Source organism: Polypterus senegalus, chromosome 5, assembly GCF_016835505.1.
Source record: "Polypterus senegalus isolate Bchr_013 chromosome 5, ASM1683550v1, whole genome shotgun sequence".
Classification (NCBI taxonomy): Eukaryota; Metazoa; Chordata; class Cladistia; order Polypteriformes; family Polypteridae; genus Polypterus; species Polypterus senegalus.
Window position 1 is genome coordinate 63,517,068 of NC_053158.1, and position 27,505 is coordinate 63,544,572.

A 27,505-nucleotide genomic window follows, 5' to 3' on the forward strand; every position below is an offset into this window, starting at 1 on the left:
TTATTGGAGAACTTATAATGTTCATGGGAAGGTTAAATGAAAGATAAACGAGCAAAGCCAATACACTTCTACACTTGACCAACAAGCACTAAAGTAAACCGTTCCATCTTTATATATTCTTATCCCCTCCTGCCCAGATGAGCCCCTGTCTCTGCACCATTCCAGGTTTAGGTCCTTCTAAGCCCAGGCCCAGATGTACTTTCAGAGTGCACTCGGTGCCACTTCATTCTGACAGGACATCCCTCCAGGTCATACCTAAAGCTATGTACAAGACACTTTTGCGGGAACCTGGATACCTGCTACAGAGTACTGATGCTGCCAACTTGTGGCTTGTCGTTTTATGGCACTTTTCAAAAGCACACTTCTACCTGAGGATCTATTAACAAGGCCTCTCGGTCAAGTAATGACATTCATTCCACATTCATCTCACTACTAACCCACTTACCATTACATCACTTTGCCTCATCGTTGCTTCTGTTTCGCCTCTCAGTCTTTTCTCCAGTTAAAAATATAAGCTTAATTTAGTTACAAATTCTTTATCATCCACATTCAAAGCACATCAAGTACATTCAGAAAGATTTAGAGCCCTTCAATTTTTGCACATTTTGTTGTGTTGTACTGTAACTTTACATCAAAATCATTTAAATTCTTTTTTCCCTTATCAAGAAACATTTAATTCCCCAGAAGGACAAAAAGTGGAAACTGGATTTTAGATTTTTTTAAAAACATGTTAAAAATTAAAAAATGAAATATGACATTGACACAAGTATTCAGGCTCTCCCTAACTTTGTTGAGGCAACTTGGCCACTGATTACTGCCTGGAGTCTTCTTAGCTATGACGCAGCAAGCTCACCATTCTTTACAGATCCTCTTCAGCTCTATCAGGTTGTATGGAGGCTGTCAGTGAATAGCTGTTTTTAGGTCTGACTAAGGATATTTGATTGGTTCAAATCTTGGCTCTGGCTGGGCCTCTCAAGGATATTTACAGGGCTGTCCATAAGCCACTCCTGTGTTATCTTTGCTTTGTGCTTAGGATCATTGTCCAGTTGGAAACCAATCCTTCAGCACAGTCTGAGGTCTAGAACGCTCTGAAATAGGTTTTCATTAAGGATATTTCTGTACTTTGCTTCATTCAGCTTTCTTTCAAACATCACCAGTCTCCCACTTCCCCAGCTCGACGGCATGATCACCACCTTGCTTCACTGTTGGAATGGTATTTCATATGTGTTGAGCAGTGCCTGGTGTCCTACCGACATGACACTTAGGATTGAGTTCGCACAGTTACATCTTGGATTCATCAGACCAGCCAAGCTTCCTTCTCACAGTCTGACAGTCCTTTACAAACTCAAAGGAGGCAGTCATGTGTCTTTTACTGAGGAGAGGCTACTGTTTGGTCACTCATTGTCATAAAGTTCATATCAGTGAAATGCTGCAGTGATGGTTGTCCTGCTGGACTCTCTGCAGCTGAGCTAGAATGATCACTGGTTTTTGGTCATCTCTCTTACCATGGCCATTCACCCCCAAATGCTCAGTTTGTACAGGCAGCAATCTCTAGGAACAGTTGTGGTTGTTTCAAAGTTCTGCCATTTAAACATTATAAGTATTTCATATCTCTCTCATAACAATAATTTGGAGACCAAGAAGGCATCAAAGTTAATCAGTGAGATTTCCAAAATAGATTGTGATATTCCATATCTCTAAATTAGACACTTTACAGGAGCAGACAGGCTCTACAATCAGAGTTTAGTTTCTTGACAACAAAAGGAATTGATAAAATCAAATGATCGTTATTATGAACATGGAGAGAAGGCTTATAAGATCTTGTAATTCAATAACAGAAATTACCAATGCAACTTGAGATAAAATCATACAGCATAAAAATATATCTTACACATTTAAGGAGTACTCTAAGTCCTTTTATTCCAACATGATTAAAGATGATGAAGTACAAACTAAGGTATTTTTGATACAGTGCAAATATCACAGCTTAATGGAGAAAAATTTGACAAACATCTGACACTCTCAGATCTACTGGATGTTATAAACTCATTCCAGATTGAAAAAACAGCAGGCCCTGGTGGCTACCTAGTGGAATGTTATTTAAAAAAAAAAAAAATAAAAACTTCAACTGAATAAGCTCCATTGCTACTAAAGAAAAATAAGGACTTACTGGAATGTGAATAACACAGACCAATTTCAGTCCTGAATAATAGTGCTAAGTTACTCTCCAAAGCTTTGGCAATAAGGGCAGGGAAAGTGCTTCTTTCTGCAATATAACAAGACTAAACCGGATTTATTAAAGGCAGACACTTAGCTTCAAACTATTGGCGTCCATTTAATGTAATATATTCACCCATGAAATCTAACACAACAAAGATCTTACTATCCTTGGACACAGAAAAAGATTTTGAGTCCAATGGGACCATCTGTTCACCACTTTGCACAAATTCAGTTTGGGCCAATCCAGAATTCTCAGTTCATATTAACAACACAAACTCAGACTACTTCAGACTAGAACATGCTACTCGACAAGGGTGCCCTCTATCATCATTGCTTTTTGCATTAGCGATTGAACCATTGACTGTTCATTTTTTAAAATACATTAGAGGTAAAGGGGATTATCACAGAAAAACACAAACAGAAAATACCACTTTACGCAGATGATATTGTACTTTATATATTAGATCTTGACCATCAGTCCTTAACACACTAGCAGAATTTTAAAAGACATCTTGATTTAAAATTAATTTGAATAAAATTGTGCTTTTTCCAGTGAACTCTCTAGCACACAATAGTAGATGGGACACTTATATGTTCACTCTATCAAAAGTTTAAATATATAGGGATAAACATCACAAGTAAATATAAAGGTATTTTTCAACACAATTTTGGTAACAGTATGGAAAAAAAATCAGACAAGATGTTAACAGATGGTCTACCCTTCATCTCAGCAGGGAGAATCACTACTGTCAAGATAAACAGTTCTTCCTAAGCTTCTGTTTCTATTTTAGAGCATCCCTATACACATTAACAATTTGTTCTTTAAGAAACTTGACTCAATTATAACCTAATTTGTCTGGAATTCAAGACGTCCAATCATTCAAAAGATGAATCTACAATGACCTAAAACAGAAGGTGGTATGGCACTGGGAAACTTTCAGTTTTATTACTGGGCAGCAAACATACAATCAGAATATGGAACCAATGCAGGATGTGCTTCAAGGCAGGAAATCTTTTATCTGTAGCTTCGCTGCAAAATAATCTCCTTTTTCAACCCACTCAAACCTGCTCAGTACTTAATCTTTGGAAAGCACTTGAGATTAAGATACTTAGAGAAGTCTATATAGATAACATATTTGCATCTTTTAAACAATTACACTTCAAATTTAATTTTACAGCAACACAATTTTTCCAATATTTTCAAATTAGAAATTTTGTTAAAAGAAACCTACCCAAATGTCCAGAACTCTTGGCCCTTCCTCTCTCAGAGACAATACTGGTAAGTGTTGAAGACTCATATCAGACTAACATCTTAACGATAAATAAAAACATCTCAATGAATCTTCTCTAGGGTATGGAGGGAAAATGACCTTTCAATTAAAAACTCAGAAAAGGAATGGAAGTCAGTCATACATGAAATACACTCTAGCTGAACATCATTTTGGGCAATCATCTTTAAATACCTATCAGACTGTCAGACTATCAGACTGTGTTTCGTGTACTCTCAGATGGACTTAAAGTGGAGAAGGACAAACTGATTGTAATAGCCCATACCCCAATACTGTACAAGCACACAGACTTATATTGCTAAACTGGGAGAATCCCAGCCCACATTTTATGACTCAGTGGGTAACTGATGTTCCATATTATCTCAAATTACAGAAAATCAAATCCCTCAAATTAGAGGATCTGTCTAAGACTTTTTTGAAAATCTTTTAAGACATAATTAAAAAATATTACAATTAGCATTCATATGGAGGGAAAAGAAGTTTTTTAAAGACAACCCTTTTGTTGGGTATTTTTTCTTGGTTAATTTTTTTTCAAAACTTTTGGTATGAATTTGTATTCAGGATGGGGTTTTCTACCCCAAGAACTTTGGCAATAACATTAGTTTTTTTTTTGCTTAATTGTTTCGTTTTGTTATAGTAAACTATTTTGGGATGTTTCTGACAACATTTTTTGAGCTCTCACTTTTGGGGGTGTGTCTTCTGAGGTAATGAACCATCAGTCATGAAACAACAGGATAAAACGCACGGTCATATCCATATCTAAGATCAGAAAACAATCTGTTTTTGATTTCTTCCATTCTGATCTTGTCTTATGTTTTGGTTTAGGTTGCAGTAATTCTTGATCATCTGGCATTCAACCCATTTCTGTCTTTTGACCATGTCTAGTTACTTTTCAAGAGCCTTAGCATTTTCCTACAAATCATGAAACCAGTAAATGAATAAGCAGATTTGAAAAAATAGGTCTCACATACAGTATAACCATTTTCTTGATTTGTATGCACGTGCACTATCAACTACTACAGATTTAATGTTATTAATAATTCTGTAACTCATCTACTTTTTACTGTCTGATTGCTTATATATGTTGTATAAGGCTTTGCACTTCTAACCCTAAGGGTGTGGGTTCAAATGCTGTTACTGACACTGTGTGATCAAAATCAGGTAATTTCACCTCCCTGAGCTTCAAATGGTAAAAAAAAGAAATGTAATCAACTGTATCTCAGAATTTGTAAGTTACACTGGATAAAGGTGTCAGCCAAATAAATAAAGGTAAATAGATATACTGTATAAAAATTTAATTTGATACTATTGCATATTTATTGCTCTTGCTAATGGCTATTACTTTTTGTAGCACCTGTGTGCACTAGGCACGGTATAGTTTTACTGTATACGATATTGCTATTGCATTTGTGATGTTTATTTACTTGTTTGCCCACAATAGCATCAGGTACCTAAAATATAACTGGGTAAAGTTCATAAAGAACAAATCAAAACATACAACATAAGGACAGTAGTAATGTTCTTTCTCTGACAGGGTTCAGATAGTCAAATTAATAAAGACACACTTAGGCAGGTTTATCAGATTCTTACAGTCAACATTTTTGCATCTCACTGCTTGTGGGTAAGTAATGTTATTAAATCCGGACGTCATGGTCAAAAGAACAAAGTTTTTTAACAGATGAAAAAACTGAGCTAAGGTTAAGCAATGTGTGATGCTTTGGAAAAGATGGTGACTGTTTCAGTCAGTAAAAGTCCAGGAGCAACCTTATACTTTTATTGTACCGTGATGTGTAATGACAGTAAATTGATCTATTTAAGTAACTAAATCAATGAATGCAAGTCTTCGACCAAATGTCAAAAATTCAAAGTCATAATTATGATTTACAATAGTTTCACTGAACATCACTTGTAGCAACCACAGGTACGGGAACGCGATTCCTACACTTCACAACCCGCAAGGGAAGTGGACGATATTCAAACTCCTGTCAATCATGAATAATCCACTGCATCCACTTAACAGTGTCATCTCCAGACAGAGGAGTAGCTTTAGTGACAGACTTTTGTCACTGTCTTGCTCCACTGACAGACTGAGGAGATCGTTCCTCCCCCACACTATGCGACTCTTCAATTCCACCCGGGGGAGTAAATGCGAACATTAATTTTATTTTAATTTTTTTTCATTTTTATTACTATTTAATTTAATATTGTTTCTTTGTATCAGTATACTGCTGCTGGATTATGTGAATTTCCCCTTGGGATTAATAAAGTATCTATCTATCTATCAAAGGCTAAAATAGCATTACCATATTTGGTCCTCGGCTCCTCTTGTTCACTATGCACGCCCTTAAATAACTGGCCAAACTTCACACACAAAAGAAAGTGGGCCTGAAAAAAATATATAAAAAGTTGAGGTTTACATTTACTTGCCTGGTGCCTAAGTGCTCATTAGTGATCCCCTTCCCCAGACGCCCTCCCCAGCGGCCAAATCCTAACCCCTGGTTTGTACACAGAAAAAAAAAACTATGAAATAGAGAAAATAAAAAGAAAGATTTCACGTAGTCCACAATTAAAGAGAAAAATCCTACAGTTCAGTTCCTACCGAAAATGGCACGAGGATCCACAACAATCCTCTGGCAAAACGGCTCCTCTGCTGACTATCCCGCAGAATCGCACTCAGGAATCCGACTCACCAGACGGGAGCACCCAGAGAACACCAGTACCTGGCTTCTTCTCAGGGATTCGTTACCTGAATATTTCTTTGGGGTGGCCACCCACAAATAGCAGACATCCCTGGGTGAAGTAAGATGCTGGATGATTCTTAAAGCGTAGATAGTCCCCTCCTTGCCTTCAGCTTTTTCCTTTCTTTCTTTCTTTCCTCCCCCTCCTAGATCCACCATTCCCCTTAAAAAGAAAGATTCCCACCAAAGCATCCTTTCCCCTCTCGGTTGTTATGGAAACCTGACGTCGGCAACAGGCAGCAGGAATATTTACCGGGCGGGATCCTCCCAGACTGGAACGTCATCAAAAGAGCCTGAAGGGCTATTTATAAACACCCTCTCAGCCAACATTATAAAGTGAAGGACAGTCCAGCAGGCCAACCCGACAGTCAGGTTATGTAGCCTTGCTACACACTTTTCATAAAAGAGTGTGTATACCACATTTTTCTCTGGATACAATGTGTGACATTGTTAAGACCAGGTTTACTTGCAAGAATAGATATGGAATTATTTTATTGAGTGAGTGATCATTAGATTGTTCTAAAATCTGTATAATAAAATAGTGAAACATATAATGTACAGGCTTCACCCACTGTGCAAAGCTAATACATTCCTGAAAACTCCTTTGCAACGTGAATTTTTTAACAGAGACACATTCAATCATTATCATTCATTTAAATGGAACAAAATTGTGTTCCCTGGGCCCATAAAAAGGAACTTTTATGCTCAAGTAGCACCAAAAACCATGAACATTGACAGTATTAGTGCAACAATAAAAATGAGTCACCAAAGCAAAGTCTAATAAAACATTTTCCTTTCATTAAATACTTTTATTAAAAAGGCTGTTTACTTCTGTTTTATCAGTTCACTCTCTTTTGGGCTTTTCTAACCTTTTCACATTCTGCTTTGGAGCCGTGATGCTCAAGGTAATACACAAAAACACACAAGCAGGTTGAGACTATGAGTGCAGCTCACTAACATCCAGTGGCCACTTGAATGTCCAGCCCTGCTTTGTTCCGCAGGTTGCAGTGAGGTGTACTTGGAATGACTGTGAAGACAATCGAGCATCACTGCTAGCGATGCACACATGAAAATCAGCATCAGACACGGTCTGGGAAAACTGCAAACATTCAGCTTTATTGTGTTTTGCAAGACAAAAAAGGGAATTATATGAATTTCCATGTACAGTATCCCCAAATTGGTATGTAGCCATTGTGCATAATTTGGTAGGAGACTGTACTAATTTTGTAAAACTGGAGTTGTAATGAGAAGTTACATTATTTAATGTTCTCTTTTTTCAATAAAATGCAATCATAGTACAATTTGATAATTCCCTCTAACAAAAATTAGTCAGAAGTAGATTGAACAATTCATATTAGACTGAGTTCATGTTTTTGAACAAAATACTAAAATGGATTCAATAATTAATAATTGCAGATATGGCCCCTACCAAAGCAAAGTAACAATCAAGGCAAACAGTTGCATTTTACAAAGAAAGAGAACTGAGTTCATACTTCATTGTTGCATAGAATGAACAAGACAGAAAACCTTCAAGTAAATCAAACAATTCATTTTCCCCTTCTGCCTCTTTGTTTCTTTTTCTTGTCTGCAGATTTGGCTGAATCATCCTGAAAGATAAAGAAATTATTGAAATTATTACAAATTACAATAACATCAGGAATATGTGTGGATAAAAGCAGAGGTCTTTGAAGTAAAATGAATTAAAGATACATTTTTGCAAACATTTCTTGGGGTGCACATTAATATGCAGTTTACATATTTTATATAATGCTTTCCATCAGTATGGCTGAGCACATTATCTTAACACTAATACTTTTAGCAACACTCCATGATTATAAAGATACAATACATATTTCACAAGAGTCAAAGGAGTTTGTTCTGGTAGGCTTCTCCAAGAAACTAATTTGAGATGTAAAGGATTTCAGGTTTAGGTTGTCCAGTATAAGCGACGTGTGTGGATGAGTATCCCCTATGGCAGCTGGTGTCCAGTCCAAAATCTCCAGCAGCAGTTTCAAACAGAACATGAATTTATTTTATCATCAAAGTATACAGTTAAACCAAAATCCTGGAAAAAGAAATGTCTGATGTGTAAATGACTAGGCAGATGTTAATGGTGTTTTGCACCACTCAAATAAAGTGCATTGTCTAAAATCATTTATTGCTGCATGTCTTTAAATTCTGTTGTGGTTAGTGATATAATAGTGTTTAAAGGCCTGTTGAAAATTCTTTCCCATTTCCAGAAAACTAAAAGCCTTTAATGGTTAAGCAAAAAGCAAGTCATTAAGGAAATTTTTAAATCATTTAAGTGTTATTTATTCAAAAGCTTTGCTTCAGTATACATACAGTTATAATAACATAAAAGACTGTCTCTCCACCTCCTCAAGTCCTGAGACACAAAGATTCTGACAGAAGTGTAAAAGTACAAAGAAATGTTTATTCGTGGGAAGCCCTTCTCTGTAAGCATTTCCCACAGCACCAAGCAAAATACAGCCAGCAAACAGCAAACACACAGCAATGCTTTGTTTTCTCTCTGTCTTCTCTCACTCACTCTCGGTCACTGCCTCCACTCCTCCATGAAAGCTTCAGTCTCCTATCTCCCGAATCAGGCTTGATTCAAGTGTCGCAGGAAGCTCCTTTTATGTTACACACTGAAGCACTTCCAGCGTTCTGAAATTGTAGCTCTGAAGCACTTCTGTGTGAGGTGAGAGCCTGACAAATTAGAGCTCCTCAGTCCCTGCAGCACCCCCTGGTGGCACCCATGGAACCCAACAAGGCCGAATCCAGGAACTCTAGTTCCTATGATGCCCTACGGGAAACTGTGGTGCTGCTGCAACTCATGGTGGGCTGACAACTAGCAGCCTGGGGGAGACAATACCCTATGCATGTTGTGTCCCCTTGTCCTTCCATCTTGAAGACGTCCTGGCTGGTTAAGAATGTTGGCCATCCCTCACACGCTTTAATGCACAAGACTAAAATCAAATTACCCTACATGTCAATTTATTTATATAGCACATTTAAAACAACATAGGAATGCTGTGGCCAAAGTGCTTTACAATAACAGAATAAAAGAAAACATACAAATAACATAAATAGAAATAAAATATATGAACATAAATAATAAATAGAAGTAATCTTACATAAGCACAATGAGGAAACTATCAGTATTACTGAAGGTCACGGAATGCAAGTGAATAGAAATGAGTCTTTAATCTTGTTTTGAACAGTTCAATTGTAGACGACTCCTTTATGTAATGAGGTAAAGAGTTCCACAGGCGAGGAGCAGCAGCTGCAAACGCTCTGTCCCCCTTAGTTTTACACTTAGTACAAGGGACAACAACAGACAACTGACCAGAAGGTCTAAGCACTCTAGATGGCTGGTATAAAGCACACAATTCGGATAAATAGGCAGGAGCAAGCCCATGTAAAGATTTAAAAACTAGCAACAAGATTTTAAAATCAATTCAAAAACTGATGGGCAGCCAGTGTAAAGTGGCAGCATTCTGGACCAACTGTAACCTGTGTATAAGAGATTTGCTAATCCCAGAATACAGCGAGTTGCAGTAATCAAGGCGAGAAAAAATAAAAGCATGAGTAACTTTCTCAAGATCCCTAGAAGATAAAAAAGGCTTGAACTTTACCTAACAGACGAAGCTGGAAAAAGCAACTCTTGACAACATAATTAATCTGTTTCACAAAAAAGAGTTTACTCTCAAAGATAACACCAAGATTGTCGACTTGAGGTTTGCAAAAGACTAAGAAAGAGCCTAGAAATCAAAGACTAATTTGGGCTTTAGCTGATGGATCCACCATAAGTTATACATGTTATATATTAAACCTAGTAGGGTTGATACCTGCCATTACGTAAACAAGTTCTTCATCAAGAACATGGAGTGCAGGTGTAGCATAATTGTGTGTAAATTCATACAAATGTCTGTAAATAATTCTTTAGACAAAACTGTAGTGAGAGAAATGAAATTACCATGTGGCGCTGTTCAAAGCAGCCTTAAAAGATTTATGGACTGAATGACCTATTCTTTTGACATAAAAAAAAGTTTCTTATTTTCTTATGCTCTAATTTTATAATTGCCAAGTTCTCAGTTCTTAACAGCAGAGAGAAAATCTTGTAAAAAAAGGCAAGCGCTAAAGAGGACTCACAAGCTAAAAGACAGCCCAAATAAGTCTGACAGGCCTCTCCGTTTTTATAAACCTGAATGTGATTCTAGAAGTATAATGAATACATACACTCACTGAGGAAATTATGAGGTAGACCTGAACATCAACAATGCCTTGATGATAAGAGAAATCAGGGAAGAGCTGACAGAAAGGCTACGGGAAGTCAGATAACTACTCTGTACAACTGTAGGGAGTAGACAAGCATATAAGAATGCATAACATTTCGAACCTTGTTGTAGCAAATGGGCTACAACAGCAGAAGACCACTTTGGGTTCCATTTCTGTCACTCAAGAACAGTAAGGCGAGGCTGTGGTGGGCACAGACTCACCAAAAGTGGACAGTTGAAGACTGGAACAACATAGGCTACTCAGATGAATCTCGATTTTTGCTGAAGCACATAGATGGTAGGGAATCCATGCTCTAAACCTGCCTTGTGTCAGCAGTTCAAGCTGGTGGAAGAGTAATGGTGTAGAAAATGTTTTCTTAGCACATTATGGGCCTGTTAATACCAATCATTGCTTGAATGCCACGGCCTATCTAAGTATTGTTGCTGACCACATGACTTCCAGCATGATGATGCACCATGTCACAAAGCAAATGTCATCTCAAACTGGTTTTATGAACATGACAATGAGTTCAGCGTTCTTCAGCGACCTTCCCAGTCACTGGATCTGAATATTTGGCATGTGGTAGAATGAGAGATTTGTAGCATAAATTTGCAGCTGACAAATCTGCAGACATGGTGTGATGCAGTCATGTCAATATGTAGCAAACTTTTACAGGAATTTTCCCAACATCTTGTGAAATCCATGGCATGAAAAACTGCGGCTGTTTTCAGAGGAAAATCAAGCCCTACAAAGTATTGGTAGAGAGTTCCAAAGAATTTGCTCAGTAAGTGTGGATGGACATGCATGTTATGCAACTGGTCTGTCCAGAAAACTGTGAGATGACATAAATTTCATTCTGGCCAATAATTAAAATATATAAAGTTAAGGAAAAACTGCACTGTCAAAATTTCAAGCAATTTACTCAAATGAAGGGTTTCATTCAAAAGACTCTGGGCCATTTCAACTTATTTCCCATTAATTTAATAACATACTATCAAGACTGTGTTTTTTCAACCTAATTACTACTTTCATGTGTTTGTGTCCTTTTAACAGAGATTATTTTTTCTTTCAATCAATTGTTCTGATGATTTACTCACACAGAAATTACTCAGTACATGCTTTTGTTTCTAAATCAGGGGGCCTCCTGTGTTAAAGCTACTTGAGAGGAATCTCAGTCACTCCCGAAAACAATTACATTGGCAACAAAGCAGTCAGAATGTTCAAATGGAAGCCATTTAAAAAGCATAAAGTTGTAAATTCTGGGTAATTAGCCATGAACAAAACAAATTACAATGCTCAGCTTTGTATAGCCAACCAATACCATACATAAAGGTTTAATTTAGGAAAGTTGTTCTATTTCACTTTACATCATTTATAGGCCATTACAAAAGAGTAAAATAACTTTTTTGATTACTCCTGAAAGCTATTATCATGCTGCTTAGTGGATGTTTAAGAAGCCCTTACAAAAAAAATGTTTTGATGGCTTGACCTTAAAAACACTTTTAATCCAACTCTGGAACCCTGGCTTGATACCTTTTTTGTAGCATTTAAATGTTCAAGTTCAAAATTGTTGTCATGTGTACAGCATACAGTGAAATTGTTACTAGCATGCCTCAGACACCATTGCCAGCATGAAGTTTGTAGGTGATTTTCTTTCTTTGCAAATTGCAGTGAGTATCCTGGGCTTCCTCTTCCAGTCCAAAGATACACAGTTAGGCTGGCCGGCCAGATGAAGCTGAGTGAGTGTGAATGTCTGTATGACACAGTGCGACTGTGAGCCGCTCACTGGACCTGCCTGTGCTCCAACTAGAAAAACCAAAAGAAATGTAATCAATTATATCATGTGATGTAAGTTGCCTTGGATAAAGGCGTCAGCCAAATAATAATTAAGGAAATAAGATTCAGCATGCTCGGGTCTGGAAAAAACAGTAACGGCTTGATTTCTTGCTTTGCTGAGTCCACTAACTGTAATTTTGTCCAATCTGGTCCTTTTATCTGAAGAAAAAAAATGCCAGTCAGTTGCATATTCAGGATCATAACAGTCAAAAGAAGGGACTGCCATCACCAGAACTGAGCCCCAAGCCTTTGATAGGCCAACATTTTAGGAATGCTTTATCTTCACGGCCTCTGGCATGGCACTTATTCTGCCGATGTCTTCTCCTTGTCAGTCATGTTACAGTATATTATTGGCATTAGTGCAAAACAGAATGTGCTGTACATACAGTACTTACCAGAATGTAATATTTCTTGGTATCCATTAAAAAAGCATACACATGAAATTTAAAAACTGAAATAGAGCATGACAATAGGTAGGTGAAAAAAAAATCATAGGATGATAGAGCTGAATTTAGATTAATTACTGACATTTCGGTGTATACGTATCATTGCATTACTTAAATATTTTATTTTCATACAAAAACTGCAGGCTATTACTTTGAAAGTGGCGTAAAAAAAAGTCCTGAAATAACCAGTTAAATCTGTCTTGACGTTTAGGTCCGGACTGACGGCCTATCTGTTCCCTCTGGCTTTTCAGCTGCAGTCCCCTCATTAACAAGCTTCAGCTCTCTGTGCTACCGAGGTGACAGCACTGTCACCTCGACACTACATACAGAAGTACACAGATTAGACTTTGAAAAGCCCTACCCACCCAAATATGATTCATTTTCCCTCTACTGTTACTTTTCCATGCATCCTTCTCTGTAGTTTTACACTAAAACTGCTTTGATGTGTTCAGCTCCTTTTGAAATTTGCTCTTTAAAATTTGTCAGACATCTCTGTGGGCGCATATTGGAGTTTTTTGTTTTTCTGCATTTGCTTTGTTTTGTTTCTTTCTTTCTTTCCTTTTTTGTTAATACTCAGTTTATAAATTTAATACTGGAGTATACTTTGTAATATTTACTTAAAAAAGAACATTGTGATGGCACCTGCTGTTAATAATGTATGTAAAAGATTGCTGGGTTGGTTCCTGTTTACACCCAATGCTCTGTAAAGGATGAAACAGTTCAGAAAAAAATAATGGTAAATGAGTTCATCACAATTATTATTTTTATTATTATTATACTTCTTATTAATAATAATAATAATACATTTAATTTATACCGCACCTTTCCCATGCTCAATTTATAGTAATACACAAAATAATTGCCAATATAGTTTTGACTTCTACCAAAGCACATGTTTTAAAAAATAACAACACGGTCCATGTCAGGATGATCTGACATTCTCAGAAGGTTCTGCCCTGCATCCCAAACTCCAAGCTATGTCGGACATTGTGGGTGTGCCCTGTGGTGGACTGGTGCCCTTCCACCTTGCCTTATATCTGATACTACACTAAACTGGATAAACAGATTAGAAAGGAATGTACGAGGTTTTTAAAATACTGTATTTATGTCACTTCTTTACCATCAAGGAAGCTTCTTCATTAATAAAATGAGGTATACTTTGCAGGAGACCAGTTATCACAAACAAAGCTGGTGGCAAAAAATGGTATGACTTAAAAGTTTATGTAATAAAGTGAGTTTCAAGTCAAAGCTATTGCATTTTTATTTAACTGTTTCTACTGAAAGTTTTATTTATTTTTATCATCATTTTATTGACATCACTTGGCGACATTTTGGACTAATTTTTTGCTTTACAACCACCATCACCATTTTGTTTAGATTTGCACCTACTAAGCAGCATTGTGACGTGTTACATCATTACATTCTCGCAGTTATTTTGGAACAAACTTCTTCTTGGTTATGACCTTTGCCGTTATTGTTGGACTTCAAAATATGCCACGAGTTTCTTGTGTATTAAGCCTCATCAGTTACAATATATTGAAATGGCTCCCACCTGATCCTTTAACTAACAAACTCTTCACTTTCCTGGTCAGTTTACAATGTAGGAAACTGGAGCAAGTGGCATAAAGAAATCACATCTGCATCAGCAACGAACTGCTGCTTGTCTTCAGTAAAGACAGAATTCCTGTTATCTTGCGAGAAGGGTTTGACTTTGGCAAAGCAAAGGTTTTATTTTAAAGCACAAGCCAAAGAATGGCACTGAGCAACTGAGGTGGCATAAAATAGCTACTTAACCCCTTACGTTTTATCACAAAGCATATGCCAGTTTAAAAGTCGGGAGGTAGAGGACAGAGCTTGCTGGGAGGTGTGGAGGAGAGATTTGTGTGATTAATATTGTGACTGATTTAATTGTTTATTGTGGTGGAGGTGCTTTAACACAATTTACTGGAAAAGAAGCAATTAAACTGCTTCTTGGTGTTTTTAAAATGTGTCCCTGTGTCTGTTTTTCGGGTTAGGCTGGTATAGCACCATCTACAGTGGTGTGAAAACTATTTGCCCCTTCCTGATTTCTTATTCTTTGCATGTTTGTCATACAAAATGTTTCTGATCATAAAACACATTTAACCATTAGTCAAATATAACACAAGTAAACACAAAATGCAGTTTTTAAATGATGGTTTTTATTACTTAGGGATAAAATAAATCCAAACCTACATGGCCCTGTGTGAAAAAGTAATTGCCCCCTTGTTAAAATATAACCTAACTGTGGTGTATCACACCTGAGTTCAATTTCCGTAGCCACCCCAGGCCTGATTACTGCCACACCTGTTTCAATCAAGAAATCACTTAAATAGGAGCTGCCTGACACAGAGAAGTAGACCAAAAGCACCTCAAAAGCTAGACATCATGCCAAGATCCAAAAAAATTCAGGAACAAATGAGAACAGAAGTAATTGAGATCTATCAGTCTGGTAAAGGTTATAAAGCCATTTCTAAAGCTTTGGGACTCCAGCGAACCACAGTGAGAGCCATTATCCACAAATGGCAAAAACATGGAACAGTGGTGAACCTTCCCAGGAGTGGCGGCCGACCAAAATTACCCCAAGAGCGCAGAGACGACTCATCCAAGAGGTCACAAAGACCCCAGGACAACGTCTAAGAACTGCAGGCCTCACTTGCCTCAATTAAGGTCAGTGTTCACGACTCCACCATAAGAAAGAGACTGGGCAAAAATGGCCTGTATGGCAGATTTCCAAGGCAAAAAGAACATTAGGGCTCGTCTCAATTTCGCTAAGAAACATCTCAATGATTGCCAAGACTTTTGGGAAAATACCTTGTGGACTGATGAGACAAAAGTTGAACTTTTGGAAGGCAAATGTCCCGTTACATCTGGCGTAAAAGGAACACAGCATTTCAGAAAAAGAACATCATACCAACAGTAAAATATGGTGGTGGTAGTGTGATGGTCTGGGGTTGTTTTGCTGCTTCAGGACCTGGAAGGCTTGCTGTGATAGATGGAACCATGAATTCTACTGTCTACCAAAAATCCTGAAGGAGAATGTCCGCCATCTGTTCAACTCAAGCTGAACGTCTTCGAATGACCAAAAAGTTGAACTTAACTTGGAGTGGAGTCAAAGTCCTGACCTAATACTCAGTTTATAAATTTAATACTGGAGTATACTTTGTAATATTTACTTAAAAAAGAACATTGTGATGGCACCTGCTGTTAATAATGTATGTAAAAGATTGCTGGGTTGGTTCCTGTTTACACCCAATGCTCTGTAAAGGATGAAACAGTTCAGAAAAAAATAATGGTAAATGAGTTCATCACAATTATTATTTTTATTATTATTATACTTCTTATTAATAATAATAATAATACATTTAATTTATACCGCACCTTTCCCATGCTCAATTTATAGTAATACACAAAATAATTGCCAATATAGTTTTGACTTCTACCAAAGCACATGTTTTAAAAAATAACAACACGGTCCATGTCAGGATGATCTGACATTCTCAGAAGGTTCTGCCCTGCATCCCAAACTCCAAGCTATGTCGGACATTGTGGGTGTGCCCTGTGGTGGACTGGTGCCCTTCCACCTTGCCTTATATCTGATACTACACTAAACTGGATAAACAGATTAGAAAGGAATGTACGAGGTTTTTAAAATACTGTATTTATGTCACTTCTTTACCATCAAGGAAGCTTCTTCATTAATAAAATGAGGTATACTTTGCAGGAGACCAGTTATCACAAACAAAGCTGGTGGCAAAAAATGGTATGACTTAAAAGTTTATGTAATAAAGTGAGTTTCAAGTCAAAGCTATTGCATTTTTATTTAACTGTTTCTACTGAAAGTTTTATTTATTTTTATCATCATTTTATTGACATCACTTGGCGACATTTTGGACTAATTTTTTGCTTTACAACCACCATCACCATTTTGTTTAGATTTGCACCTACTAAGCAGCATTGTGACGTGTTACATCATTACATTCTCGCAGTTATTTTGGAACAAACTTCTTCTTGGTTATGACCTTTGCCGTTATTGTTGGACTTCAAAATATGCCACGAGTTTCTTGTGTATTAAGCCTCATCAGTTACAATATATTGAAATGGCTCCCACCTGATCCTTTAACTAACAAACTCTTCACTTTCCTGGTCAGTTTACAATGTAGGAAACTGGAGCAAGTGGCATAAAGAAATCACATCTGCATCAGCAACGAACTGCTGCTTGTCTTCAGTAAAGACAGAATTCCTGTTATCTTGCGAGAAGGGTTTGACTTTGGCAAAGCAAAGGTTTTATTTTAAAGCACAAGCCAAAGAATGGCACTGAGCAACTGAGGTGGCATAAAATAGCTACTTAACCCCTTACGTTTTATCACAAAGCATATGCCAGTTTAAAAGTCGGGAGGTAGAGGACAGAGCTTGCTGGGAGGTGTGGAGGAGAGATTTGTGTGATTAATATTGTGACTGATTTAATTGTTTATTGTGGTGGAGGTGCTTTAACACAATTTACTGGAAAAAGAAGCAATTAAACTGCTTCTTGGTGTTTTTAAAATGTGTCCCTGTGTCTGTTTTTCGGGTTAGGCGCTGGTATAGCACCATCTACAGTGGTGTGAAAAACTATTTGCCCCCTTCCTGATTTCTTATTCATTTGCATGTTTGTCATACAAAATGTTTCTGATCATAAAACACATTTAACCATTAGTCAAATATAACACAAGTAAACACAAAATGCAGTTTTAAATGATGGTTTTATTATTTAGGGAGAAAAAAATCCAAACCTACATGGCCCTGTGTGGAAAAGTAATTGCCCCCTTTGTTAAAAAATAACCTAACTGTGGTGTATCACACCTGAGTTCAATTTCCGTAGCCACCCCCAGGCCTGATTACTGCCACACCTGTTTCAATCAAGAAATCCCTTAAATAGGAGCTGCCTGACACAGAGAAGTAGACCAAAAGCACCTCAAAAGCTAGACATCATGCCAAGATCCAAAAAAATTCAGGAACAAATGAGAACAGAAGTAATTGAGATCTATCAGTCTGGTAAAGGTTATAAAGCCATTTCTAAAGCTTTGGGACTCCAGCGAACCACAGTGAGAGCCATTATCCACAAATGGCAAAAACATGGAACAGTGGTGAACCTTCCCAGGAGTGGCTGGCCGACCAAAATTACCCCAAGAGCGCAGAGACGACTCATCCAAGAGGTCACAAAAGACCCCAGGACAACGTCTGAAGAACTGCAGGCCTCACTTGCCTCAATTAAGGTCAGTGTTCACGACTCCACCATAAGAAAGAGACTGGGCAAAAATGGCCTGTATGGCAGATTTCCAAGGCAAAAAGAACATTAGGGCTCGTCTCAATTTCGCTAAGAAACATCTCAATGATTGCCAAGACTTTTGGGAAAATACCTTGTGGACTGATGAGACAAAAGTTGAACTTTTTGGAAGGCAAATGTCCCGTTACATCTGGCGTAAAAGGAACACAGCATTTCAGAAAAAGAACATCATACCAACAGTAAAATATGGTGGTGGTAGTGTGATGGTCTGGGGTTGTTTTGCTGCTTCAGGACCTGGAAGGCTTGCTGTGATAGATGGAACCATGAATTCTACTGTCTACCAAAAATCCTGAAGGAGAATGTCCGGCCATCTGTTCGTCAACTCAAGCTGAAGCGATCTTGGGTGCTGCAACAGGACAATGACCCAAAACACACCAGCAAATCCACCTCTGAATGGCTGAAGAAAAACAAAATGAAGACTTTGGAGTGGCCTAGTCAAAGTCCTGACCTGAATCCAATTGAGATGCTATGGCATGACCTTAAAAAGGCGGTTCATGCTAGAAAACCCTCAAATAAAGCTGAATTATAACAATTCTGCAAAGATGAGTGGGCCAAATTTCCTCCAGAGCGCTGTAAAAGACTCTTTGCAAGTTATCGCAAACGCTTGATTGCAGTTATTGCTACTAAGGGTGGCCCAACCAATTATTAGGTTCAGGGGGCAATTACTATTTCACACAGGGCCATGTAGGTTTGGATTTTTTTCTCCTAAATAATAAAACCATCATTTAAAAACTGCATTTTGTGTTTACTTTGTTATATTTGACTAATGGTTAAATGTGTTTGATGATCAGAAACATTTTGTGTGACAAACATGCAAAAGAATAAGAAATCAGGAAGGGGGCAAATAGTTTTTCACACCACTGTAGTATAACAACTAGTAAAAATTTCTTATGCTTCTCATTAATTGCTGTACACAATTTAACACTGAACTGAGGCATAGTAATGGAATTGTTGTTTACATTAAAGATTTTTTTTTTAAAAGATACTAGATACTGATAAAGTTTACTTTATTGCTACAATATCAGCTGTAAGGAATTTGATTTGGAGACACTCATGTAAATAAAAATTAAGAACAAACTTAGAAGAAAAGGACAATACTAATCATCACTACCAGAAACGACCAGTTTAACTAAAAATGAACCAAGGCATATTCATTAACTTTCTGTAGAAAACCTTTAAGGTCAAGATGCAAAGTTCATGCATCTCAAGCTCATGGGTAAGTAATATTAATGAAACATGGCAGTCCTTGTCTTGATTGACTGAAGAATGAATAAAGTATGCCGAGTGTGACAGGGCCAAACAAAATCTTAATGGCTTTAATCCCTGAACAGTAGGGTAAGTCCTCAGTGTGAAGGTTCAGCCAATGATTTCTCATCTTTTTTCTTAATTTTCACTGGCGTCCTCAAGTGTGTGATTCACCCTTAAACTGAAAGAATTCTGCTGGATCTACTTTATCAATGCCTTTAATTCTTCGAGTCTGTCAGAGTATGACGTGTCCTTCAAACTTGGGATTCACCCAGTTTTTCTCCTCTGCACAGCTTCAAGTGCTGCTACTTCTTTTTATGTTGTGGTAACCAGAACTGCACACAATACTCCAAATGCAGCCTCACTAGTACATTATATACTTGATTTGTATTCAAAGGGTTTTATGGTATAACCTCACATTTTTTTGTTTGAATTACTTCTGCACATTGCTTAGATGATGAAAATGTTGTGTCAGTATAAACCCCTTAATCCTATTCAGAGGTTGCTTACTGTAAGACAATGTCTCCCATCCTGTATTTATAATAGACGTTCCTTTTGCCCATGGGTGACATTTTGCACCTTTCTACACTTAATTGCATTTTCCAAGATTTGTCCAGTTCTAAAGCTTGTCTTTTTTTCCTTCCTCCTTAGGATCTGCCATTTTTCCAAATTTAGTGTCATCTGTGAAATTCACAATATTAAAAAATACTCTGGAATCATTGTCATTAACATAAATCAGAAAAAGTAACAGTCCCGGGACAGAATTCCAAAAGACTCCACTGAGAAACTCCCTCCATGTGGAGTATTCTCCCCTTTTTTGTACCGTTTATCTCCTATCAGTTACCCAACCTGAGATACAGGTTTGTAGGTTATGTCTAATGCTTGTGGCTTCTAATTTCACTTATGGCGCTTTTCCACTGCATAGTACGGCACGACACGGTTCAGTGCAGCTCACTTTTGGGGGGTTTTCCACTAGGAACAGTACCTGGTACCTGGTCCTTTTTTTAGTACCGCCTCAGCCGAGGTTCCAAGCGTGCCAAACCGTTACCAAAACGTGACATGTAAACTCTGCTGGTCAATGATTGGCCGGAGAAAATTGTCATTACTGCGTCACTGAACTTGCGACACGAGACACAAGAGACCCGCTAGATTTTTAGCACAGCCAGCGAAGGTTCGGACGCACCATTTTGCTTTAACCAAAAATGGCTGTTTCGTGGTCTATTGAGGAAGTACAGACGTTCCTCTTGTTGGTAGCCGAGGAGCGGATCCAGCGAGAGCTGGATGGGCGACGCGAATGAAAAAGTTTTCAGGAGGTCGGCGCAACTATAACGACACGTGAATAATCCGCCCACTCTAAAGCGGTACTAAACTGCAGTCGAACGCAAACCGAGCCGAACTGAGCCGAACCAAGGTGAGCTGTACTGAACCGTGCTGTGCCGTACTATGCAGTGGAAAAGCGCCATAAGTGAGCCGTTATTTTCCAGTTGTCATGTTGTGAGGTCAGTCCAGAAATTACAAAATGGGGTTTGCTAAATTTGTATTGGAATGTAACAGGCAATGATGCATATTTCATGAGGATAACTTTACTTGAGTTTTAAGATTTTCATCACCATCATCATAATGATATTTATTCCACTTTTCCAGGCACTATATTCTGGTAACTTAAGCTGCCATTTACTTATGACCATGCCAGATGGATATGACACTGAAGTAGCTACATCCTTTCAGCATTCACTGCCATTGCCTTGGCGTCTACTCTGCTCACCATTAATTGACATGGTTAGGATATAATTACAGAAGCACAGAAAAAAAACTGATTAGAAGAATGACAATAGTGAGCTAAGCATTTAAAACTCTCCCAAAAATAAGAGAGACTAGCTAATCAAACAATTAGAATTAATGACTCACTGATTGTGCAACTGACAAGAACAAAACCGGCAGGGAGAGTAGGCCCCAAGGACTGGACTTGTGCCGTAGTCATTAAAGACTCCAGTGTAGAACTAGTGTACGTGAAAACTGTATGGTGATCCAACAAAGAGAATTAAATTAAGACGGTAAAATGAAAAAATGCTAAACAAACTTAAAAGACTTTCAACTGAAATAGTGTCTGACAGCTACATGCATTATACAGAGTGCAAATTCAACACTGTGCATTTGAATCTGTTATAATAATAATACAGCTGATTTATACAGAACCTTTCCTTATACTCAAAATCTGTGAATTTTAAGAGGGTATCCAACTTTTAAAAGTAACAATGCTGTAAAACAATTAAAACAAATATTTTCAAAACATATTATAGTTCTTTGTATTGAGTACACAACTAGCAAGCAAATAGGGCAGGACTTAAGCAGTTATTGAAAGCCATCCAAAAACGTGACAGACATTAAACACACATATGTATGTTAATATATATATATATATATATATATATATATATATATATATATATATATATATATATATATATATATATATATATATATATGTGCTAAAGAGCTGCACACTTTGACTCCCAAATCACCACCACAATCTTCTAAGGCTCTGTTATTCCCTCTTAGCTGTCAGTGAACACGGCTCTAAAGGAGATAGGCATTTATACACTATTTGAGATACATGACAGGTATCTAGGAAAGGAAGCCACACACAATTTTCTTTTGTATTTTACAAAGACAATTACTTGCTCAAATATAGGTTTAAACATAGATAAAAGTATACAACAGATATGAAAATCATTTTATTTTAGTACATTATGAATATACCACCACTAGAATAAGATAAAAGATTCAAGCACAGCAAGAGTGCACAACAATCAACAGTGCAGTTTTCTCTACTTCAAGCATGTAGACCTGACCTGCATACAAATGTTTCAAATGTCAGCATCCTTAGGCCTCTTGAAGATCATCAACACTCAATACATGAAAAAGTTTTTAATTTATTTATAGATTTTTATTTCAAAGTAACAAAGTGTAAAATGGAACAAATCTCGACTCTTGTGATATAAACAGTTCATGGTAGGCTGTTGGTCCAAACAAATCATTCTTTACTGTAAATGTTATAACCAGTATATAAATCAGACATAAACATGTCTCACTGTTAAACTAAATATAATATTATTGATAATCCAATGTGAATAGAGGAACCTTATACATTCCTTTGTCCTCACTTGATCCACTAAGCTGCCTCCAGCTTATTACCTATTTCCTCATTTTTTTGGTTCATTTTTTCCATTGAATGATTGGGATAGGATGGACATTATAATTTAGCTATAAGTGGACAATGAGATTAATTTAATGCAAATCTGAAATACGGGACTAGTAAATGGAGCTCTTATATTTAGAATCAAGCAGATGTTGACATACAAATAAGCAGACATAAGAGCAAAGGCAATGCATTATTGTAGAATGAAATGTAAAGGTCAAAAACACAAGAGATACGAGAGGAACTGAAGAGACATCAAGATGAAGGCCTTCATTTGTCTGATGAGTTACACATGGCTTAAAATATGAACTTTTTTTTAAATGATTTCTTCAGTGTAATAGACTAGAAGGTGCGGGTACTGTGTGAACCGCTGCCTAGAAAATGTTAATGACTGACTGTAGGAGCAGAACTAGTTAGCACTGCAGCGTTAATAAGGTGACACAGTACTTTGCTCACACAGAGGATAGAATTCCAAAAGCTCTAGATATCTCAACTCTAAATGCATGAAGGTTTCATTTTTAAATAACATAAGTGGAGATTAACATCCTACTGCAAGTTACAGGTGTAATAATCTCTTAGACTTGGACCAGGCTCTAATGTGACCCTGCATATACAAGATGCAGGACAGCTGCATGTACTGTATACTCATTGACTAACAGGATTATTTTGTGGCATTACAAAGCCTAAAGTAATTCTATATGCTTTACGCTAAAAAAAGTAAGTACGGAGTCATAAATTGTAAGGTTCCTGTGTAACTATGAATATATTCCACTAGTGTGCTACAGTGCTGCTTATTAGATGTTCCCAAAATTCAAAAGCTTCTATCAATTTCCCATCGTTAAATAGATGTTCAATAAGCCCGCACAGAGTAACTAAAAATATTTTACAAGAAACAAAAATCAGAACCAAAGCTCTAATTGCTTGAGCTAATGCCCTAAGTATACTGTATGTAGAGCTTTCATGCCATTATCATACATTTATTAGTCTTAATGAGCAGTAAAAGTGGACATAACCTTACCTGATTATTACCTGACCTAATTATTAACTGCACAGCAAAACCGAGCTGTAGATGACAGATGAGCAAGACGCTTGAGGGATGCTCAAAGCCATCAACTGTACAAATTGACCAAAATATCTACCTACAGTAATATTATTACTTGAACTGAAGGAAGTGCAGAAGATAATGGTGCAAAGATATTTCTTCCTATTTTACAATTTAAATATTAGACATCTGAACACTTATTAGAACATTTAAAATGTGACAAAAGGTCATTCATCCCAACAAAGCTTGCTAATCTGACTCAACAAATTCCTACAAAATAACACCAAGTTTACAAAGTCCCACTTTCTGTCACATTAGTTGCTAACTTATTCTAATTGTCTATGCTCCTCTGTGTGAAGAAAAGCATCTGCAAAGATTTGTGTAAAATTTACCCTTAACAAGTTCCAACTGTGCCCCGTGTTCTTGTTGCACTCATTATTATTTTTTATTTTTTCTCCAGCCGTCTGGAGTTTTTTTGTTTTTTCTGTCCCCCCTGGCCATTGAACCTTACTCTTATTCGATGTTAATTAATGTTGATTTATTTTGTTTTCTTATTGTGTCTTTTATTTTTCTATTCTTTATTATGTAAAGCACTTTGAGCTACTGTTTGTATGAAAATGTGCTATATAAATAAATGTTGTTGTTGTTATTTTAAAGTAACAGTCCCAATCCACTGCAATAATTCCTCTGATACGTTTAAACACTTCAATTATGTCACCACTCAATCTCCATTTGCTTAAAGTGAAAAGTTTCAACTCCTTTAATCTTTTCTCATCATTAATCCCTTGTAGTCCTGGAATCAGCCTGGTCACTCTGCTCTGGATTTTGTAGCCCAAAGACCAAATCTGCACACAGTACCCCAGATGACTCCTCACCAGTGTGTTATAGACTTTCAGCATAATCTCCTTTGAATTGTGCGCTACGCATTGTGCTATATAATGAACATTCTGTTTGCCTTCTTCATGCCTTCCAAACTCTGCCTCAAAGTTAATAGTGACCAGACCACTACAAGTCCACAAATCCTTCTCAAAAGCAGCACTTTTAAGATTTAAACATCCCATTGTGTATACAGATCTAACCCTTTCAATGTGTAATACCTTAAATTAACTTACATTGAGTTTCACCTGCCATAACTTTGTCCAAACCTGTATTCTGTCCAAGTCCCTTTGTAATGATTCAATGGATTCTAGATGATCTGTCAATCCATCGTATTGTTTATCTTCCTATTCAGAGTATTCATACATGTTAAAAACAGCAGCGGCCCTAGCACTGATCACTGTGGAACACCACTTAACATCAGCCAATTCTGAGGAGGTTCCTCACACTATAACCCTCTGCTTCCTGTGTCTGACCCAGTTTTGCATCCATCTACAAACATCACCCTGATCTCCAACTTCTTTTAGTTTGATTCCCAACCACTCATGTAGCAAATGCTTTCTGTAAGTCACGATAAATAACATGCACTGTACTGACTGCATCCTTTTGTTGCTTCCTTGTAGAATTCAAACATGTTGGTAAAATAAAACCTCTCTCTTCTGAACTCATATATGACATTGTTAAGTAAAACTCTGTTTTTTCCATAATAATTCCTTCCATTAATTTATCTGTGATGCACATTAAGCTTACTGGCCTAAAGTTTCTTTGATCTGCCTGCTTAACCTTTCTACATAAAGGAACAATATTTGCCATTTTCAGCCCAGTGCACAGTGACTTCTTAAAAATACACATCAAGAGTTTATATATGTACTGTACTCGCTAGCCTCCTTAAGACCTCGAGGGTAAATGTTATCTGGTCCTGGTGATTAGTTAGATTTCAGCCTATGTAATCTGAGCAGGACTTCTTCCTCTACAATTTCCAAACCACTAAATACCTCATTCACAGTTCCTGTTACTTTTGGGAGGTTATCCACCTTCTCACATGTGAAAATATGAGTTAAGAGCATTCGTCATTTTAATTTCATTTTTAAAGGAATTACCATTAAAGTATTTCTTAATGGAAGCATAGACTTTATACCAAATATATCAGCTATATTTCTTTGATGTGGAGGTTATATTTTCGAAGCTGAAGGAGTTTCTAAAGATGTTCATGTAGAATTGCCTGATAGTAATATTAAAATCCAAATGGCTCACTAAAGAATTTCATATCTGTTCCAGATTATTCACATAAATTCTGTTAAATTTAACAATGAAAAGGCTGGTTTCTTGATTAACTAGATTTGTTAATCTAAATGTGCTTCATTTCAGCATGTTGTCACGTAATATTTCTAAGTCAATTTGGTTGTTCTCATCTTCTGTACATTTTGTCTTAATTATCATACCACTGAACATGATTATTTTTTTATTTGTTTCATTAGTTATAATGCCGAATTTGGGGTAGATTCAGACATAACATGCCCTCCAGACTCTTTTAAAAGATTTGGCTGCACAAGGAAGTATTAGAATTTCTCTCTCAATACCAATAATATGTACTATTCGCTTTACTCTTTTAATGAGTTCATCAACCATATTGTACAAAATTGTAAACTGAGCAACCTTTTACTGTACTGATTAGTGCAGAAATATGAAGGCTCGGCACACAGATACTTTAAAAACAACATTAACAACAAAATAAAGAATATAAGAAAACATATACACTACTAGTAAACTATAGAAATAGCAGAGTATGTTGCCACCAGCTTGTCCCATTTTCTCTGTCGTAAATAAAGATAAATTAGCGACAGCATGCAGAATGGCAGCCTCACACATCACAGTTTTCTGGTGGAACAGTTAGTCTTCTTTTAAACAGTATCTTTAAATAAAGGTGTTATAATTAAAACATCAAATTTGACTATGTGATAACTTATTAAAATGAAAAATGAACACATATGCCATTTCTGTCTGTGGAAAATGTAAGTCCTCCCTTGGCTCAGAACCTTCGATTTCTTTCCTTTCAGTCATTCCTTGGTAGGGTTACTTGACACGTTGCAAAGTTCACTTTTGGTTGAGCTTCAATCTTCTGACAGATTGTTTCATATCTTCAAACATCCTCTGGAACAATATAGAATTCATACAGGACTCTCTGATGGTGAGTTGCACAGGCCCTGATGCAACAAAGCATTCCCAACAAATGACATTTCCACCATCATGCTTTACAGTTAATGTTAAATGCTGTCTTTGGTTTCACCAAACACATCTTCTGGTTAAGCAGTGGTATAAGCAACAAAAGGAAATAGATGGAGTTGTACAGCATTGTGGAGGCACTCAAAAGTTCAAGTTCAGAAAGTTGAACAGTGCCCAAATTAAAAAAGAAGTGGTCAGATATTAAACTCAACATAAAAAGGTGAGTTGCAGCCCACCGTCTAAAAAAAAGGTCTATATCGATATTAAAGACGAAATGTTGACTTTAATATCAAAATTTCGACTTTAATCCAGTAATTTATTTTGTCATTAAATGATAACATTGTAAACTTCACCTTAAAAGTTAAGTTTAATTTACTTGGCTTTCTCAAACCTCATTGTCACTAAAATAGCATGTTAAATGCTTCGTATTCTAAGTGTTCCCTGACCCAGTCATTAATCACTATGTGCTTCTTAATTGGGCTTTCTCTTACGCTGATAGGAGCATGCAGGCAAGTGATCGCAACACAGAATACATTATACTCATTATATTACAGATCTCTGAACTTAGAAAACTAAGTATACTTGGTATCATTTTCATGATGAAATGCATTAAAGCACCTAATAAACATACTGTGAGGCAGCAGCATTTCCACCGTGCCCTGAGATGTTTAATTATTAACAGCATACATTATTTAAATGAAGTTAGCAATTTATCTGTAAAATGTAATATACATACATTCTTCACAAAAATGATACCAAGTATACA

At 36.9% G+C, this 27,505-nt stretch overlaps 1 protein-coding gene across 4 annotated transcripts in view; it reads right to left on the reverse strand.

Annotated features, from left to right (window-relative positions):
* Positions 1-7,338: 7,338 nt before the first annotated feature.
* Positions 7,339-27,505, reverse strand: part of impact (impact RWD domain protein) — a 417,506-nt gene continuing 397,339 nt past the window's right edge. For all 4 annotated transcript variants that reach the window (XM_039754714.1, XM_039754711.1, XM_039754713.1 and 1 more), the window contains one exon: positions 7,339-7,854. In XM_039754714.1, coding sequence (XP_039610648.1) covers positions 7,795-7,854 — 60 coding nt within the window. In that variant the 3' untranslated portion in view covers positions 7,339-7,794. The remainder of the gene's footprint in view (positions 7,855-27,505) is intronic.